This window comes from Mastomys coucha, unplaced genomic scaffold, assembly GCF_008632895.1.
Source record: "Mastomys coucha isolate ucsf_1 unplaced genomic scaffold, UCSF_Mcou_1 pScaffold20, whole genome shotgun sequence".
NCBI classification, from domain to species: domain Eukaryota; kingdom Metazoa; phylum Chordata; class Mammalia; order Rodentia; family Muridae; genus Mastomys; species Mastomys coucha.
In genome coordinates this window covers 92,005,089-92,026,424 of record NW_022196903.1, presented here as the reverse complement: position 1 = coordinate 92,026,424, position 21,336 = coordinate 92,005,089, and the positions used below count along the sequence as shown (strand labels likewise).

Genomic DNA, 21,336 nt, shown 5'->3' with positions numbered 1-21,336 from the left:
AAAATAAAAACAGGAGAGATTATATCTAAGACTCCTAGATAATACTTTCAACCTGAAAGCCTTGACTAAAATGACTATGTAGGCTTGGAAATAATTTTCCAGACCTGTCATTATTAATAAGTAGAACAAATGAACATTCTAGTTAAAAGAAGACCCCTCCTTACCCTTTGAAATGGCCCAAACACTTTATAAAATTGCCGTTATTTTTAAGACCTGAAATTTTATACTAACTTTGTGGAAGGTTTATTTTAACACTCTAAAATCTATGGGGAAGAATTCACCTTGACGTGCTTGAATGCTGAATATTTTATGCTTGGACAAAGAGCAGACTGTAGGTCTTTCACCAAGCACACTCAATGCACTTGAGTATGGGTTACCAAAAATGCTGAAGATTTTTTTTTCTATTTATTGTTATAGCTCAAATTCCTTGTGTCTCTTGTAGGCTTTAAGTGACATAAATATGCATTTCCATCTGCACATCCTTGTCAGGAATAGTTCTACTGGGAGGTGTTATGCCACCCAAGTTCTTCCAGAATAGAGCCTGTTAATCCTGTTACCACTATAGAAACTCGCAGGAAAAGTCTACCCAGGCCACTACTGCAGCTGCTGTGGCTGTCCACGTTCCAGCAACCACACCCTGGGCACCCAAAGGAAGCACAAGAAAATTCCTTACGTAGGAGAGGATGTACAGTGTTGACCTTGGTCTTTTTCTTAGGGCAGCAGTCTCCAAACTTTTTACTAGAAATCTTGTAAATCTTTAATTGGAAAATAGCTGCTAGGGTGGTGTGGATGCCAACCCTAATTAATACCCAGGTATACACACACACACACACACACACACACACACACACATAAAGAGAGAGACAGATACAGTGACACAGAGAAAGACAGAGAGATAGAGAGACAGAGAAAATGGGCACAAACACTACCATATTAGCGTGAATATACCATAAATTATGCAAAAATTTATGATATGAAATAACTATACTTACAACATAGAAAGTGATACTCTATCTTCATTAGGTAGGCTCATAACTCCCTGTAGGCACTCTTTTGCCACTTTGGAGACTACTGGGATAAATTTCTACCAGGCAGATCATTAAGAATATAGGTCTTAAACTCTCAGCTGGGCCTCTTCATAGATTCTGTAAGTCACCAGGGTGCAGGCACAGGAGCCATGGCCGAGCATGGGTTTTGCTTTTCTGTTTCCTCCTCTCTTTATCTTTTGCCAGTGAGATGTGACTTCTGGTGTCTCAGGGACCACTATGTAGACCTTATATCCACCCTAGGCTTGTACACTCCCACCATAGATGGATGATGATTCCATAAAGGCCTAGCAATCAAAAAAAAATGTCATCCAAGTTCACCAATGGGTCTATCTGTCACCACCCAAGAACCAAGGTGGTTTTTTTTCTTTTAAAGAACCCAATTAGCATCCATCCAATAAACACTTAAAACAAGAATTTATTGATCTATAAATACATAATAAGTATTTTAAGTGCCCAATCCCATGTAACATGAGAGTTTTCTAAATTACCCAGAATCTAGTTGCAGAAGGAAAATTCCACAGAAAAGCAGTGGGCATTAAAAAAGAAAAAAATCCTCCTTACCCCTCGTAGCAGTGAAAGAGTGTTTATTCAGCTGCTGGAAATTGCAACTAGAATCCAAGTTCCCTTCAAATTGATAAAAATAAATTATTGTAATGGTAAACTTTAGAATTGGCTACAGAACAAGTGACAAGTTCTTCCCTTTTATTCTTGATATAAGTCAAAATGAACCAAAGTTTTCTGGAAAGCAAGTTACATCAATCTTTTCCTATGGACTCAGACTATAGAAAGCAACAAATATGAGAAAAGACTGACACGCATAACACTCAGTTCAAGAATATTTGTAACTGCAGAAGTAGAAGCAACCCACATTTTACTAGATGGAGAATTGACAGCTCCTGGGATGCCACACCCATACTGGTATTTGTTTCTTGTTTCCCCATTCTTTGAGTACTCTTGGTACCCTAGATGCTCTCTTGGAAAGATGGCATCTTAAGTGGGGAAAGACATGCATCCCATAGGCAAGTAAACAAATAAGCAGATGCAGAAAATTAGACAGTAGCAAAATAAAAATTGCTGGTGTTGAGGTCTACTGAATTACTTCCTACAAGAGTTTCTTGGCTCCGGGCAGCATTGATTCTTGTAGCTGCTGTACTTGTAGGTTTAGGGTGGAAAATAAAGGGAGCTCCTATGCACATTGCAGTGTTTGACAGCCTCCCTGGCTTGTGCCTATGTAATGTTAGGAAAAACCATCCAGGTCGTGGCAATCAAAGCAGACATTTCCAGAAGATCCTCATGGGAGTGATGGCAAGAATGGACTTAGACTGGGCAAAATGGAAGGCCTCCTGGAGGAGGTGACTGCTGAGCAAAGAGCCGAGGAATGTCTTAGTAACTGGATATCTTATTCAATTATGCTACAATACATGATGCCTGTTAAATGTCTGCTAAGACAGACCGTATAGTTCATTGGTTGAAGCCCTGCTTCCTTGGTTAAAACCCCAGCTATGACTAGTAGTAAATTAAATAAGTTCTTTTTAGCAATGTGCCAGTAAAATCATGGGGAAACTAGGAGTGCCATTTGCAGTATCCATCACCACGGGGCTTCTGGGAGCTTGAGATAAGATACTACAGACAAGATTCTTAGAAGAATGAGTTTTTATTTATATTCATATGTTAGTTTAAGACAGAAAGTATTCTAATTGGCTCTTCACATATATACTAATATGTTAGTATTGTAATTATAATCTAATTAACATGTGGTAATCTTTACCAGGTAGAATATAGCAAAAATTCTAATACAAACTATATTCTAAAGAACTATATAAAGTCTGACAAGGATCAGTTTGGTTGGATACTGAGAATGAAGACAAAAGCAAGAGGGTTGAGTCCAGAATACTTACCCAAGGGATGAGTCCACTGTTACCTGAAAGTTGAGAGGCCCATTTTCCAATTGTCACTCAGCTTATCAATCAGCTGAAAAGCGGGTAACAGTTGCCTTCCACCAGATACTGTGTTGGAGTGTGCATCCATTGGGAATAACAGCAGAAAAGGAAGGAAAAGAAATCCATGATAGTCACAGCAGCAGAAACTTGAAGAGCTATGATGAGGATTTCAACTCAACTTCTTGAAGTTTCCACTGGGACTGGACAGCAGGTATAGGCAGCTTCCCATACTAGGTGAGGAGTCAATTTGCAAAAGCCAACCATTAGTTACCCAGCTCTGCCTTGAACATACATACATGTAAGGTGTGTCTCCTCATCACATACCAGCACGATCAGCTACCTTGAAGAAAGGCAGTCAGCAGAGAAAGAGTCATTCTGCAAACATCTGATTGGCACATCTGATGACAATAGTCTGGGAAACAACCCAGGATAACTATAAGAACTGGAGGCACAGATAGGTACCCGGGTACAGCTCTGCTTCTCCTAGCTGTGTACCTGGGAGGATCCACTGGAACCTTCTTCACCTGCCTCGTCATCCACAAGTAGTGACAAGTACTCTACCAGATCATTGTGGGCTGGATAAGTAACAGTGGGCCTAAGAACCCTTAAGCCACATTCAGGGACTTGGGATAAATAAACTGACAGACACAGCTTTAACATAGTGGAGAATGTTTTTAGGAGAGCTTGATCATTTACCATTTATATTAAACACTAATAGTGAAAAACCCAGCTGTATATGATCGGACGCTTATGCCTGAGTTTATAGCCTGATTGGCTTGATTCATTTTTTTTTCAGAGCCCTAAACTCATTAGCCACCCAGTACATGGAACTATAAAAGCTGCTTGCTATTTTTTTTCCTTGGGTAACATCATCTTTATTTCCTGAGACACTACTTTAAAACATTAAACTGGAGGTAAGTGCATAAAAATGAAATGGGGACTCATAATTGCAAACTGTTTTCATGTCGGAAGAAGATTCAAACGCCTCTTAGGTCTGCACTGCTCCTTGTTACTGGCTCACAACCTAGCTATAAAAGTATATCATGAGCCAAGGTCTGCCTACCGGGCAACATGTGATGGCGAGCAGAAAACTGAGGGGATTACTCACGGCAGTTAGGCACAAAGGGAAAAGAAACCATTGGCAACAGCAAAACCAAAATATTAAGTCCCAAAGCTGGAAATTTGTAGTTGTAGGGGGAGCCTGAGAAGGGGCCATCACAACTTTCTACACTCCCCCTGCCTCTCTCCTCTCTCCTCTCTCTCTCTCTGTCTCTCTCTGTCTCTCTCTCTGTCTCTCTCTCTGTCTCTCTCTGTCTCTGTCTCTCTGTCTCTCTGTCTCTCTCTCTGTCTCTCTCTCTCTCTGTCTCTCTCTCTCTCTCTCTCTCTCTCTCTCTCTCTCACACACACACACACACACACACCCTTAATCCTTTTCACCTTGAACAGTCACTGCTATTATTTCTGGAGAAATAACATACTTCTGGTTTTCCGCTCACACTTTCAAAAGGATTCACTAAGGCTGATTGAAGGGGCTTTAAAATGTCACCTCTTCAGACCCCTGATAAACATTTCATCTTACGTCTCTGAGGCTGGGTTGCTAAAGAAGACAAACCAAACCAGTGATACATCATACCACCGCTTTTACTGGAAAGTCTTTAAAGGCTGTGAGAAAATTAGAGAGAGAGAAAAAATAAGCCACTTATTCTGCCCTGAAGTTCGTTTGACTGAATCCAATGTGTTGCCTTATCCAATCTAGCAGCCAGCAGCAGTCAAATAATTAATGCCCTACTCCCATTCTCTTTAAATAGGTGAGATGTCTGTAGGAGGTTTCCTGTCCTCAGTTCCACAATCAAAACCAAAAATGGGTATTCCTTGAACATCCGCCTTCTCTGCATAGCTATCAGCTTTTGCTGATGGGTCAGGATGAAATGTGACATCTTGGTTTTGCTTTGTTCTCTACTGAATTAGTTTCCCAGTGTTGCTGAATATGAAAATAAGAATGGCCTGTGTGTTACACCTGTCCTGGGATTACACCTGTAATCGCAGATGCTTGAGAGTCTGGGGCTAACAGATTACAAATTGGAAGCCAGACTAGGTTGCGGCTAGTACCCAAAGAAAAATGTAAAGGTAAAAAAAATACAGATTCAGGCCCCAATAGTTTTCACCAGATTTGATCTTGTTCTGTGACTTCTGAAATTTTGCATAGTGTGTGATTTTACTGACCAAGCAGTGGAAAATATAGACATCCTAACAGTGAACACAAAGCTCCATATTAACATGGACATTATAAAGTTCTTCATGTGCCAGAGTGTAAATGTATAAAATATATAAAATATAACATGTGTGGTATACCCCTGTATCTTGGTTGGAGACAGGGGTGCACATGTGTTCTTTAACACCTTCTCTTTTTGCATTCCCTCCCAAACACCACCATGCCCAGCTAAATTAAATTTTCCTCCACAGGGTCATTTTGCTGAACTCCTCTTCCTAACCATAATAATTTGTGAACGGTTTGGTGGTTTATGCCTTGAGATGTCACCTGTCCACCTTGATCTGATTTCACCCACAGATAATCACACTCCTAAATTCTGCGTGGTAGTTCAAGTCCAAGGGAAAATAGAATTCCGTTACAGCTTGAAGAATAGTCCTTACATTTGAAATACACACTCTCAGTGTATTGATGTAGAAATAAAATTAAAACCAGTCTACCTTACAGGCTTATCTTAAAATGCTCAGATAGGCTTTAGGAGTTGGCCTTACACCTGAAACTGTTACTAATGCATTGCCTGGTTCAAAACACAACTTGGCAACAGAGTGGGAAAGCTAACTGAGACTAAGAGGCTAGAAAAGCATCCGAGTAACAGTGAGTGATTAGCACTTGTGTGTGTGTGGGGGGGTGTTTGGGGGACTGCCTTGAATTTGTGTTTTTTATTAAAGGAATATTTTTATCAGAAGGTGGAGTTTAAAACATTATTTTGATAATAGCATGTAAACTTTCCACAGCAAGGCATGGTGTTACACCTGTAATCTCAGCACCTGGCAAGCAGAGACAGGAGGTGGCCAATTCAATGGCCTTCTGAACTGCATAGTGAGTCCCTCCTGCAAAGAAAATCAAGGAATGTAAATAGAGCTCAATGGCAGAACATTTGCTTAGAGTGTCCAAGGCCCTGTGTTAGAAGTCTACAACAAAAATAAACAGCCATTTAAAGAGAATAGTCCAGATTGGAAGGAGCAGGAGAAGTTATGGGAATGGAAAGGCAGACATGAACTTGAAAGAGGAATCAATGGGAACTTCTAAATCACCAGTGGAAGGAGGGGACCAGACAAAGACTAGTTTCAAGTCTAAATAAATAGAACAATGACCATACAAGGAAAAGACATCCAGCCATGTATTCTCCGGGGATAGGTAGAGTTACCCACTTCGGTGAGATGAAAGGCTTAGTAAAATAGGCTGTTAAGTGGAAAAGATGTGACTGGTAACCAAAATAAAGGATCCGAAGGTCCGTTACAATCATGAGAGTGTGATTTGTGGTGACCACAGACCTTTAAAGAACCTATACACTATCGTTTTTTTCTCTGAATTCTTCAGCGATGAATAACAACTGAAATGGAATTTACACTCAGCAAATGCAGCCTGACCAGAAACAGGCTCACAGTATAGATTTAGAGGCAAACTCTACAGAACCAACATCTAAGTTATGAGTGTGGACAAATGCTACCTTAGATAAGGGTAAAGGAAGGAAGTGAAGGAAGTTGGGGGAGAGGGAGGGAGGGAAGAAGGAAGAGAGGCAGAAAAATGGAGGGAGGAAGGGGCAAGGGTCAGGTCTTAAGGAATAATACATGGATGGATCTGGAAGTAAAAAGAAATGAGTCAAAGGAGAAAGAAAGGGTAAGTCAGAGAAATAAATGGGAAAAAGAAGAGGTAGGTAGGAAACATGGGGAGGGAGGGGAAGGAAACAAGAACGAAAAAAGAAAAAATATCAACAAGACTACAGGAAAGAGTCAGGTAGGAAGAGATGTTACCCATATTTCTTGTGTTATGGACTTAGAGATAGAGCAGACACAAAAATTATCAAGTCACATTTACTGAGCAAAAATGAAAACCACTGAAATGTTTCCTTAATAACTTAAAGTAAATAAATGAATAGCTGCTGTCACATTGATTCATCTATTGCATGTGGGTGCTCAATAAATGTTAATTGAATTAAATTAATAACATTTGCTCAGCAGTAATAAAAAATTAATTAACTGTCTGTCTTACTGTTGCTTAGTTTATGCCCACTGCTTCTTGCAATTATTTCTAACCCAAACAGGGATTTTTCTATTACAATGACTTTCAAGATACACTTTAATCTTTTTTTTTTCCAAGAACTATAGAGAAGCTCCTAATTTTTGTCCCAATTTTGGTTTGTATTTTAGGGGTTGAAAATTTATTTTCTCCAAGTTAATGTCAGGAACTATGTATAACATCCCAAATATAGTTTCACGGGTTCCTTATTTAATTCTAAAATACCAACTCGCGCAAAGGATATGATGCCACTTTTCCTTGTGTTCCTCCTTTTAGCCCATGCTGCTTTTTAATACTTTGGAGACAATGTCAAATAACACTGTAAAGGAAGAAATCTGGGGGAATTATTGTTAGCATTCCAGCTATAAAAAAGAAGGAAGCTGTCAGTAACATTCACCCCTCCTACCAAAAAAAAAAAAAAAGTGACTCACTTCAGATGTCAGAATTTTGGGTTGAACAGACTGGGTTCTGAATTCTGTGCGTGTCAGATGATTTTTTAATGAGCATCAGATAGTTCCCACTGGGAGATTAAAAAAATAAAAATATAAACAGAGATATAGAGTTAAAATAACTTTATGAATGGCAGTTTAAATTCTCCATAAAATCCTCTCTGTGCGAACCTGGTGTGCTCCAAATGGTTGCTTAATGTAGCAAACCACTTACATTCAAAATGCTATACTTAAAAAATGCTGTACTTAAAAAAGTTGTTGCAAAATTAAAAAGAGAATCATATACCACTTGGCTGTAAACTGTGCTCTCTGCATGTTTTTACATTCTAGTAACCTCTATCCAACTTTTTTTTGTTGTTGTTACAGAATTACTTTGTGCAAAAGCAATTTAAATTACATGCAGTCTGACTGTGCGTGATAATTTGAACTGATTGTTAATGAAGTCTGTGAGGCAAAGAGCTGTTGTAATCTCTACAGGCATCATGGTTTGCTATCAGCTCTTTTCTGAGCTGACTTTGAATGGACAGCACGCAGTAGCTATAACTGAACAGGCCGTTCTTCAAGGGTGTAAGAAATCAGCTGTACTTTACCATGCAGAGAAAGGTCTGTCGAGCTGAGTTATTCGCAAGACTGGCTTTAAGGTGTTAATGCATCTCAAGTCTTAAGGTACAGGAGATATGGCTGATGTGTAGTCTCTCCACTAAAAGACAGCTACTTGAGACAGAGGCCAAGAATACACTAGGGACATATATAATATTTATAAAAAGACGAAGATAAGAACAAAGCTTTTGCAGTCCCTAGACTAAGGTCTTAGTTGACTATAGTGGAGTCCTTGGGCAACTTAGTAAAGCCAAAGTTCTAAACCTTGAGACTTCTTGTGCATCTGCTCAATTCAATTCTAACTCTAACAATTCACCTAGAGGTACTAACTTCTACTTTCCCCATGTCCTAAAAGAAGTCAACAGCAATCTCTGTCTCCTAGACTTTTTTAGACAGGTGTTTTAACATGATCTGCTCTATCAACAAGAATGTAAAGCTTGATATATAATGGATACACATGTGTACAAAGCAGTAGTTTTCAACCTGAGCAATTTTGTCCCAGGGGAGAAATCTGACAATGCAAACAGTAATTTTTTTATTATCATAGCTTAGGGAGACAAAATATAATTAAGTGTCTCCTAAATAGAAGATGAGAACATGCCCTTATATATCCATTGTCTGGCTCAAAATCTTGACACTGCTAATCAATTGAAGACAATATTTAAATATCCATCTTAGTGGGAAAGTGGCTGATGGTTGATTGCCTTTTATACCCAAGTAAAGAAAATAAACTCTTATTTTCACCATGACCATAACCAACATCAATGTGCTATTAACATGGCAAGTATTTCTTGAGTTGGAGGAGCCTAGAGTTTGCCAACATGTATTGTCAATTCTATTTCCACATTCAGCATTCAATACTACATTAATTGCTGTCAACAATAGATGTTTTTCCTGAACTCCTATTTCTGCCAATCTTTTTTAGGGTGGATTAAACCACTACCAAGGGATTTAAAGCCAGCAGCATATGGGAAAGGGAATAAGAATTAAACATTGTCAAAAACCAAGGCTGTTTGGAAAAATTGGAAAGAAACAAAAATGGCCCACGATGATTGTGTGTGTCAGACTGTTTGGTCTTCTTCCAGTTCAAGTCTTCGAAAGAGAGACCATCTTGTGGTGGGTCTTGAGAACACCTGATTGACAAGTCTGTGGGTTGATCTTTCACTTTCTTTCTCACCCAAAAGCAGAACTCCTTAGAACTCCCAGACTCATCTGCATGCTGGATTCACCTGAGAAGTTTCAGAAAAGTCCCCAAGGGATGGTGATTTGATTGGGCTGCTAGGGAGAATAATATCTGAGCGTTTGAACAGGTCAGCAACTTTAGATTTCTCAGCTGATTGGATGCTATAGAAGTTTCAGGGAATCACATTCCCATAAAAGAAAAGACCAATTTGAAATGGGTCATAAAATATGGACTTGGAAAGAGTGGATTTCCTACACCAAGCTGGGTGTGTTTCTCCAGTCATGTCAGCCTCACTCAAGTCCCCCAAGGAGTACTGCTGAGTCAGTCCAAACCCTGGACTCTCTGGAGAATGGATTCCTAAACATACCTTTTCCATCTCTCGGTAGTGCCACCTGAGGATGTCCCTCGGACCAGCCTGGGATGTGCTTAAGAATGTAGTCTTGTGTTTCCTCTTTTTCCATCCTAGGATTTTGTTTACAGATGTAGCTACGTTAGATATCAAGCTGCCATCCAGCTTCAGCCTCTCTCTGAAACAGCCAGATAGAATTCTACACACCCCCAGTTGCTAAGATGTACTATGATTGTGTTATTGAACACTGAATCTCAATGTTAAGTTCAGTTTTGGCTCTACTAACAAACTTTTTTTTTATTACATGGAATGAAGTCATAGCTTTTTCAACTTTCCCTTTGCCTCTTCAAACTAGAGTTTGGGCCAGGATGTTGCTAGGAGTTTCCTGACCCTGATTATCCCAATTGATTATGTACAATAAGGTATGTTCCCCAGAAGACAAGAAAGCCAGAGAGGACGTCACCTGAATAGGCCCCTAGAAAATGCCAGTCCCTACATCAAAACAATCAATGTATGAAAGTGTGACGGGATGTTTGCAGAGCTTTTTCTGACAGCAGAGGAAGACCAAGCCTGTAGACTGTTCATCTGCACATGGCTTGTTTTCTCTTACATAGAAGGAAACTGAGGTTAGTAAAAATGAAAAAAACACAGACAAAATGAATAGTGATCTTATTAAGACCATTGGAAGTTTTCAGAATTACCTGGTTTCTCATATTGATAATATACTATGATGCTGATACCACACAGTAACATCTTGTTGATCTATGTAAATGAGTTCTTTGGTTTGCCCAACTCACCAGCCGAAAAACTGATAGTAGAAAAATATGTTTCAAATTAATGTGAAATTTACAGGGTATATAAGAGTTTGTGATCGCACTTTTCAATTCTATCTCAAAACAACTGTGCTCAGTAATGTTGTATTCGCTTTCATGGGACTTTATTCTCTCAAAATGTAAAATGTAAATTTTCCTGAAAATGTCCTTTCTTAGATCACAGTGGGTTTGTATATGTGTGTTTTCTGTTTTTTTCATCTAGATACGCAACTCACAAATGAAAAGCATGCAGACGAGAAACCTATTAATGCTATCGTTATAAATTCAGTATCCGAATTCAATATCACAGATGGACCAGCCCATGAAACCCCCAATGAGAAAAACCTGTCAGGATCGAGCACTTCACTCTCTTCCCTCGAAGAATGCCAAACGAAATTTCCCTACCTCCAAACTAATACTTCAGTTCATCGGAGAGACGCTGATGGTACGTTTCTCAGAATACAACCCATCTCTAAATAAAGCTCCCAACCCCAGCCCTTGTAAAATCACTACATATGCCGTTAGGAAGAAAAAAAAAGCCTTTATGAATATTAAACAGGATGACTTTGATTTGAAACCCTGCTGAATGACATGTGTCAAGGTCACTTTGTAGCTAGGAGGTGCTTGGCAAAGTGTTTGCTCTCAGAGCTGGGAATCGGAGGCTATGCGTTTTAAATAGCTCAGACCAGAACAGCGTTCTTGGATGGGGCTAGAAAACCAGTAAAATCAAATAAAAATTTCTTTTCTCAGAAATGAAACCATTCTGCCTATTACTTTAAGAGTATGGGGCAACGTAATTAGTTGTTAGAAACACAGAAATAGGGAACTGAGGAGATGGCTCAGTTAGTAAGGTACTTGCTATATAAGAACAGGGACCTGAGTTCAATGCCCAGAAGCCACATAAAGAAGCTTGCAGTGCTGGTGCCATCTTAATCCCACCCCTGGGGAGGTTGGAAGCATCCAGACCCTTGGGTCTCTCTGTCTAGCCAGCCTAGATGACTTGGTGAGATTCAGGCCAGTGAGGCATATTGTCTGAAAAATTAAGGTAGAGTCCACCAGAGGTTGATCTCTGACCTCTACACACATATACAAGCCTCCACCCAAAACACAGATAAAAAAAAACAAAAAGAGATTGCGTAAAATATCAAGGTGTTTATACCAACAATCTCTGGGCATGGGTTGACTCTCACAGGCAGTTCACCAGGTATCCTGATCAAGTGCAGCTGTAGACCAAGCTCTTGGATCTTCTGCCTTGGTAAATGAAGTTTCACTCAGAGTAACTTCACGATGGCCTTCATGGGAAACATGAGCCACTCAAAAGATCGGTAGTATTCCAAATCTGCCTATGGTTGCAATGAAATTAACCCCGGACTTCTCAGAGATGCTGATCTCATCTGATGCCATAATTCATTGTTGAATGTAAGAAAAATAGTGAAAGCTTGTAAAAAAAAGCTCCTTTGCCACCACGTTAATTTAACTCATGTTTCTGAAGTTCACTAATTGGATAGAAGAGGACCATTTAGGGTTAGACATTTTTGCTTTAACCTCCCGATCTCAGTCCCTTAGTTATATGCCAAAGTTAATAACCAACCTACTGGCCAGCACAGGGGCCCAGTGTGCATGAAGTACCTACTGCAGAAGCCAGCCACATAGAAATTGAACTTTAGCTTTCCTTGTGATTGCAGTTTTTGAGAGGAAAGAGAGAGAGAGAGTTCCACCATGTGTTGCAAATGTGCTGTCTTATGCAAATGTTGATATGGATACTTAAAGCAGAGACTACAGACTTGGTTGGTTAAGGCTTGCCAGGAAAGAATGTGAATAATGAAGTAAGGTAAGGAGAAGGAATAGTGAGGACTGTGGGAAACTGAAGAATCCCTCCAAGGGTCATTCAATACGTCACTTCAGAGGGACAGCTGGGTCAGTCACGGATTTGTCTCTCAAGCACAAGGTTGCAAAGCTAGACCTCCCGACCCCATGTGAAAAAGCCAGTACGGCTCGGTGAGTTTGTAATCCCAGCACTAAGGAGGCAGAAGTAGTGGTACCCTTGGGCTCACCATCAGCCAATCATCAGTCACTCAAGACTACTCTGTAAGCTCCAGATTGATAGGAAAACTTGACTCAAGGACGGTGTTCCTGAGGATGACACCTCAGGTATTTCTGCAGCATGAAGTGTGTGTGCGGTCTGCATGTGTGTGTGTGTGTGTGCAGGAGCGCGTGTGCATCTGCATGTGCATGTGCGTGTGTGTGTGTGTGTGTGTGTGTGAGAGAGAGAGAGAGAGAGAGAGAGAGAGAGAGAGAATCATTTCTTTCACCCAGCTCAAATCAGAGAAACAAAAGGTTTAGACTTGCCAGATCCTTTTCTTTTCTTTTCTTTTCTTTTCTTTTCTTTTCTTTTCTCTTCTTTCTTTGCTTTTCTTTTCTTTTCTCCTCTCCTCTCCTTTCTCCTTTCCTTCTTTCCTTATTCCTTCCTTCCTTCCTTCCTTTCTTTCTTTCTTTCTTTCTCTCTTTCTCTCTTTCTCTCTTTCCTTTTTTAAAAGACAGGGTCTTTCTATATAGCTCTCTCTATATTGTCCTGGAACTCACTCACTATGTAGACTAGCTGGCTTTAAACTTATAGAGATCTACCTGCCTCTAGGATCCACCAAGTGCTGGGATCAAAGGCACGTGTCACTATACCCACCTGAGATGCCATATCTTGAAGTGTTCTACAAACGTGTCGAAAATGAGGATGTCACATAAAATTTTGAAATATTTTAATATTAGACATGCCTTCTATTGACTTTCTGGCACACACCACATCTTTTTATGTCTTTGGGTCAACTTTGACCTTTCTACCAGGGCTTCAGTGTAGGATGATGCTAAAGTTGAGTTTTGACCAAGTTGAAGGGCAGGCATGAAAATGAGCAAGGGAGTAGTTCTAAGCAAATCATTCTGACAGCAGAGTTTCAGTGGGTTTTACCAGGGAGGCAGAGCTGTTGTTAGTTGTATGTAGTAGGGTAATGATCCCAGAATTAGGAACTGTCATAGTGCACAGCCACAGACATAGCGTCCCTCACAGAGCATCTCCCTCTGTCCAGTTGGGAAACCCAAGAGAAGCATAAGATCAGGTGTCTCCTCAGGGGAAGAGAGGGAAACTACTCTGTTTAAATAACGACTAATTCTTAAGAGCCTCGTGGCAGAAAAATAAGATTTCTCCTGTTTAAACTGCAAAGGGGAACCAGAAGGATGTGTGAATAAAGCTGCTTATTACACGAGGTGACTGAGACCTGGAGGACCCAGAAAACTCAGGTCTTAAGCTAAGGATGTGAGTCACAAGCTACCCTTCCTTGCTCCCATTATGGGAAAAATTACACCCCAGGGAATTAAGAGCTTTTGATACCTGGATAAATCAGAAAGGGAAAAGATTCATGCTAAGTCTCACAAATCATACTAAATAAAATAGCAAAGCAAGACCAAACAAATGAAGAAAAAACACCCATTGTCCCCAACAGTGAGGAATTCAACAGTTCAGCCAGCCTCTCCTCATTTTAGGGAATTTTTAATAGTAATTAATTTAAAGGTGCAGAAGAATACAGAAATGTGGGTTAGGAACACAGGGAAAACAGAAAGGGAACAGAGAAGACTGTGCCTGCTTTTGTGGTGTTTGTGGTTAATTTATTTTCAAAACTATAAGCGAGTGAATGGGAATAGATGCTTAGGTACTAGTATCTATTATTAATATCCATCACGCCCACTTAAAACAGGGTAGAAAAGGCCCATATAGGCAGATGTTGTAACATGTCTTGCATCCATTAGCACAGCACACAGGGTATGCTCTGATGGGAATTTAAAAGGGTCTTTACTGAACCTCGTAGTCTCTACTCCAGAAGTTTGTCCTGAACCTTGTAGTCTCTACTCCAGAAGTTTGTCAGTAGCTATGGTTCATCATGTGTGGTCTCTTTCCAGAAAAGAATGGAAAACACACCCAGGGTACTATGCATGCACCTGCTCCTGTATCCATAATCTTCCACTCCCAAAAGCATCTATGGAAAAGGAAGCCAGGGCATGCATCACCTTAGATAACAGGCTCCTTAGAAAGTAATCCTGGAAATAAGCCTAATTGAGGTATAATTTTGAATTTCAGACATCTTATCCAGGTGGAAGAAGAAACTCATAAATACAAGATACTTGCAAAGAATAGTCTTAATTACACCATGGGCTACTGAATAAAATGATGACATTTTCTACACTGTAAATTTCATACAATTAAATGTAGTGGTGTCACCTTATAAAGTGTTTCAATTTTATAATTATTTCAGTTCATTTGCTCAGAAAAAAACACAAGCACAAATTTACCAAGTATCCCCAAATCTAGTCAGCCTACTTCTAAAGGAGTGACGTGGATGTTAGTTGTGCTTGTCTGAGCTTAAATAGATCTTGACATATTTAAGGAGCTGTTAAAATTGATAACATCAGGGATGGTAGCCCCGCTAGAGAAAGGTATTCATTCACACTTTATTTACTCGCATTCTACATTACAGACATGTATTTATAAAGAACTTAATGTTGGGGGAGGGAAACCAGTTTTTATGCTTTTGGACCCAGACTCTTCAGTAGTCAGTTGGTGCTACTGTGTTAAGAATCTGTCTGTGGTACTGAGGCACTGCTTTGGACCCAGGGTCATCTGGTTTCATTCTCTTTCTATGTTGCTCTAGGAGAGAACTGGGTGAGCTTGTTGTTTGTCTGTAAGACATTCTCAGTAAGAACTACGCTTGTGACACTTTGCTTAATGACTGCCAAGGAAGCAGGAGAGTGTTTCTGAAATTAAAAAAAAAAAAAAAAAAAAAAGTCCCAGGAGCTACAGTTGGCAACAGTGGAGGCTTCTGGTTCCATTCTTCCCATGTGGGGAAATCATGTAGTGAGACAGAAAGCTCACTACATGAGGCTGACCCCAGGTACACGTGTGGAAAGTCTTGGCTTTGTTATCGTTTCCACTATAATTAAACATGAGCCTTTCTAATGAGACACATTCTCCCTCTTAATTAGCCAATCCCCGGCAGAATGCTTAGCACCTCGAAGCTGCCTTAATTCCTCTGTGTTATTAGAGTATCATCACTTAGCACATTCCAGCTTGAAAGGACCCTAGGGGCATAGAGAGGACTTGAGACAACCCTCAGAAGGATTTGCCAAGGCTTCTTGCTCACAGCCAAATACAGCTGTGGCAGTTTGGCCTGCGGGTCTTGGATCATCTCCTACTGCCTTTATTCCAGGTTTAGGAGTCAGGGCGGATGTTCTGACAGCAGTAATTAGAGACGATGCCAGGGGTGCCAGGTGGTTCAATAGAGAGGATTTCCTGTGCAAGGAACTTGTTGCAAAGGTGCTAAGAGAGTTGAAAAGGTCAGAGCAGCAAACAGAGGAGTGACCCAGAAATACACACCATGAGAATGCTCTACCTACCCTGTGCCCTTCAGTGCACTGCACGGAGCTCATAGACACTTAGCATCTAACCAGTTCTAGACAGCATTTGATTTTATTCATGGGGAGGAGGACTGGAGAGAGGGAGAGAGAGAAGTTAAGAGAATTGACAGTCAGAGGTGGGGGGACACAACAAATACCCATGGCAACCCCACCTTCCTAGCCTCCTATGGATGCCTCCCATTGGCTGAAGCTAGCCAAGTAGTCATGGAAATAACCTGACCACCTACATTGCCAGCCTTGTGAGTAAGAAAAGGGCATGGCTCTCCAAATGCTCACACCTGCAGAAAGCAAGCAAAATCATGGGTGAGCATAGCCAGGTCTACTGCAAAGCTCCAGAAAGTCCTGAGTTTGTGTAACAACTATCCCACTTGCTGGAGTTGCTGGATCATGCCACTTTAAATCCTCTGAGCCTAGGGACTACATCTATAATCCATAATCCAAGGTCTTCCTAAGGGCTGTCTGAGACTCATGTGAAGCACAGGGGGCTGTGAATTGACTTTAGGAGATGTGGACACAGGGAACACTGGGATTCTAAGTACAGATGTTGGATGTAGAAAGAATCGGAGCTCTACCACTGCACAGGGCTATCCGTGACACTCTCTCAATGTTTTTCCTTTTCAACTTAGTCTCATTCACTGATTGATCCAGTGAGAGATGGCAAGCTGTGTGTTTGAGCAAGGAAGGAAGGTGTTCCAAGCAAAGAATCTAAGTTTTGAGAATGAGTTGGGTGAAGCTACCACCAGGAGAGAGCACACCGAATGCAAAGGTCTCAAGTTACAACCAATTCAAATACCATGCTGACCCCACAGTATGGAGTAAGGAGTGCAATAAGGCCACAAGTGAGAGAACCAGGCAGGAGGCTGGCAGGAAGACTGATAGCTGCCTTGAGGGAATAGGAGGCACGATGGCCACTGATGATCCCAGACTTCTAGTGACTTCATCAAGGTACTGCCATTCGCAAGAGCAAACTGGAAAGAAGCAGATGTATGTCATAGAGAAGAGGGAGGTACAAAATAGGACATGGAATTAGTAAGCAATATGTTCAGGAGACACTGTGTATGACCTAACAACCATAGGCAGCTGGATACATCGTATGCTACTCTCTTCGACTGGTCAAAAGAAGGAACATTAATCATGAGCCAGGCCTCTCGATATCTTGTTTATTAAACAGTATAGCCCATGAAGGTGCAAGGGAAGAAAAAAACATATTCAATCTGGAGAATGGGAAGACCTGGACTCTTCAAAGAGTTGTAAAATTTCTTCTGAACCACTTAAATTACTTTTGTGCAAACAAAATGGCCATATGCAAAAGAGTTCAACCTGTTGGTGTAGTACTTTTTAATATGCCTTTTAGGAAAGTACAGTGCACACTTGAAAGTTCAGAAAAAATCTGTTTGCAATTCATTAATGTTCCCGTGGTTTTCTTGGGCAAGAGGCTCTGTCTTTTATAACCAAATAAATGGGACAAACTTAGAAACAGGGGTGTGGGAGGCAGTTCTATTCTCACGTGTAAAATAGAAGATGGAAGGAAACAAATGCCAATTCAGGCAGAGGATTAGGCCCAAACTCTTTGGGTAAATAAAATCTATAGTGTTCACCAGAAGCAGAGGCCTCCAGAGTCTGTCAGCTGGCAGATGCAATTGAACCAAAAGATCATATGCCCTCCTGAAATTACAAAGCCATTTTACAAGCAGGCTTTTCATATTCTGGTAGGAATCACCAACTTTAAATACTACAATCACCTTGATTCCTGCTCTTCCCACATCCAACCCAAACTTTCAGCTTGATGTATAAAAGATACAACTCAATAGGGTAATTTTTGTAAGATCACAACCCTAAGTAAGTCTCTTGAGGCTCCAGCCTGAGGGGTTGTGTCTAGAGTTTGCTTGGAGTATTTTCTGCTGGTAATAACACTCTACTTTGATCTGATAAAGGTAGAGTTGGCATAAGTGAAATCTGATGAAGTTGTGTGCTGCACATCCTTGACCTTTCACACACACTCTTCAGGAAGGGCCTAGGTAGAATAGAGTCCCTGAACTATTATGAACTTACTCCTGAAATTTTGTGGGTGGCTTGTGGTTACTTAGGAGAGATGACTGAGTTGGCCATATGCTGAAAGCTGGTGTTAAGGGAATAAAAATATAGCCAGCTGGAAGAGAAATGAGTATGCATGCTGCAGAGGTATTAAGGAGAGGGCTGCCTGTACTATAAATGCTGGGGCATGGCAGTTGAAGTCATCATAAAAGTCATGGTGTGTGTTTGTGTGTGTGTGTGTGTGTGTGTGTGTGTGTGTGTGTTCTTTCTGAAAAGAAAGAAAGGGGAGAATGTAGGAGGAGCAGGAAGGTAGAAGATTTCTATGCCCTTAAACTCAGAATTCATGTTAGAATTTGAACAGTGCAAAGCAGCATTCTTTAAAATATTTGCTCCTCCTTAAAACAGTCTATTTCTAAGTACACACTTCCTTTAAGATTATCCAGTTTTTGAACAATTAGAGAACAAAACTGTGCTTGATAATTGGATCACTCTGTAAAATCTTGCCAAGCAAACATGAGGACCTGAGTTTGGATTACCAGCATCCACATAAAAAGCAAAAGCCAGTTTTAGGAGCGTGTGACTATATTCAAGGCTAGCCTTGAACTTCTGATCCTCCTGCCTCAGCTTGTCTAGTGCTAAGGGAAGTCTGTTCTGTATGTCTACACAGCTGTAATATACTATAATCAGGGAACCATGTAATTATTAACATGGTCATTGAAAACAATGGATTCTTATGAAACCTAAACTTTATAGACTGACAAATCCATCTGGAGGAGAAATTTCTCCCAACTCATGTTAAAATGTGACATTTAACCATCGACTATCTTCAGATTACCTATTAATCGGACTGCATAAATTATTACCCGCTCTTTTACCAAAAATAAAAAACAAAAAAATATATACTTTTTGAGACTTCTAAAACACACAGAAGATATAATTTTAACAAGAGAACTGCCACATCATTCTAACTAACTCCCTTTATGGAGCAAAAATATATAATAATCTATAACCCATCACAGCTGTTTGGCTAGAATTACCAATTACCTTCAGCACCTCAGAGATGCTTTCCAGGTTTTTTAGCAAGTCTGAACAGAAAATTTTTAACCCAATTTTCTTAAAGGCAACTGATAAGATTGAAACCTCTTAGGGAAGAGATGACGAGGTTCTCCATGTAACTTGAATACAAAATCAAGGCTTTCCATGGCTACAGGAAGATGGAGACAAGAATTAAAAATAAAACACAACCCAAAAAGCTATGGTTATTTTAAACAGCATTTCAATAAAGTTTGGAACTATGCTTTTTGCACATGTCTGAATGTGGGTGCGGTGGACTTATGGGAGACCATGTTGAAGATGTATTGAAGCCTGCGGACAAGCAGCTGAGCATTTGTGGTTTCTCCTTGTCTCAGCTCTAATGCCTTCTGATCTAATGCGTCTAGGAAAGGCCTGTTGTCATTCAGGGGGTTGCAAAGACTAGGAGCTCATCCAATGCCTTCCCAGCACCTCACAGGCAAACGAAATCAAGAGGTTTAGAGCAAAAATGACAAGACCTCTTGAAGTAACTTGATTAGGCAGAATGCATAGGGAATGCTCCGCCAGTTAATAAAATTCCTTAAATAGGAAGTAATGGGGTGGGGGTGGAGAAGTTGGTCAGACAAGACAACCTCACCAGTTTGCATGGCCAGGGAGACAGCAGCTCCGTGGGCAAAGAAGTTTCTGTGCAAGTGTAAGGACCTGAGTTTACTTCCCAAGGCCCAAGCAAAAAGAAGCCCAGCATGATACTGTATTATACATGTAACCCAAGACCTGGCAACGGCCAGAGAAATATGGATCCCAGAGGCTCACTAGTCCATCAAAATAGGTTCAGTTAGAGGATGCCAGCTCGGAAAATAAAGTGGAAAAACAACTGAGGAAGACACCCCAATGTCAGCCTCTGGCTTCCATAAGAGCCTGCACGAGTAAGCACAAAATACATACAAAAAAATAACACAGTGACTTTTCAGTTATCAAGAACATCTCCACATCTGTCTACATTTGACATACACTCCCATATGTACTCATACTAATTTTCTTCCATCTTTATTATATCTTTGGTCTCATGTCACAGTAAATGTATGTTGCGCACAAGCGCACAGATGTGTATGTATGTGCACGTCCATGGATGCAGGAGCTGGGATGAAACTCAGATCCTCACGCTTATGCAGTAGCCACTTGTCCACTGTACATCTTATTATTTACAGTGTTCATAGGTGTGTGTGCCACCCAAACAGTTTTATGTGTATATGGAACATACAATTGCAATGGCCGTACGAGGGCAATCAGCAATGCTATCTCCTCAAACATTACTTACATGTGTGTGTGTGTGTGTGTGTGTGTGTGTGTGTGTGTGTGTGTGATTTGCACATACTGATTTTCTCTCTTTCTTTAAACAGAGGAGTGTGCCTCCCTAATCCTCACCTGTCTCTTCTGCCAATTCTTGGACTGCCTCTTCATGCTCCCTGACACATGTGAGACAGTATGCATCAACCTGTGCTGCCCCTCTCACAGGTACTATTCTGCCTCCGATGAGAATCATCCACACAATGACTGCAACTTGACCTGTGACATGGACTGTAGCCTCTTTGAATCCTGCCATGAGACCAGTGAATGCCTGGAGCTGGCCATGGAGATATCAGAAATCTGTTACCGCTAGTGGAAGAAGGGATGAGCACTCAGGCAGTTTTTAGAGTGCATCTGAGATAAGAGCTCCCTTTGTGTGGCCAAATGCAAGGACCATACACGTTTCATGGAGGCTCTAGGCCAGTTTTATGTTGCACCTGTCTGGGAAAGCTACTACTGTCAACTTGTTCCAACTTTCACAATCGCATGGCTCACTGCAAAATATTTCTTGATCATGTGTGTGGTGAAAATATCTCAAATACCTCTAAAATGCCATAGGTAGAAGATGTTTCTTGACTGTTAAACAGCATGCTGAAGCACTCTGCACTCTTGACTTGGTAGCCTGCATTGTGGCTCCAACTTCATTCATGAATTCAGGACAAATTCTGCTTTCGTGTAGGCTCAACACACATTAGTTCCCTTTCTGATGGACTCATGCATAAACATTATGCATTATTGGTTATTATTAATAATGTATTGTGTAACATCATTTTGTAATTAAAAATTTATTTATACA

At 40.6% G+C, this 21,336-nt stretch overlaps 1 protein-coding gene across 1 annotated transcript in view; it reads left to right on the top strand.

Annotated features, from left to right (window-relative positions):
• Positions 1 to 21,135, top strand: part of Mdfic2 (MyoD family inhibitor domain containing 2) — a 102,977-nt gene extending 81,842 nt beyond the window's left edge. Inside the window, exons 3-4 of the mRNA XM_031380938.1 lie at positions 10,894 to 11,115; positions 20,594 to 21,135. Coding sequence (XP_031236798.1) covers positions 10,894 to 11,115; positions 20,594 to 20,853 — 482 coding nt within the window. The 3' untranslated portion in view covers positions 20,854 to 21,135. The remainder of the gene's footprint in view (positions 1 to 10,893; positions 11,116 to 20,593) is intronic.
• Positions 21,136 to 21,336: the final 201 nt, after the last annotated feature.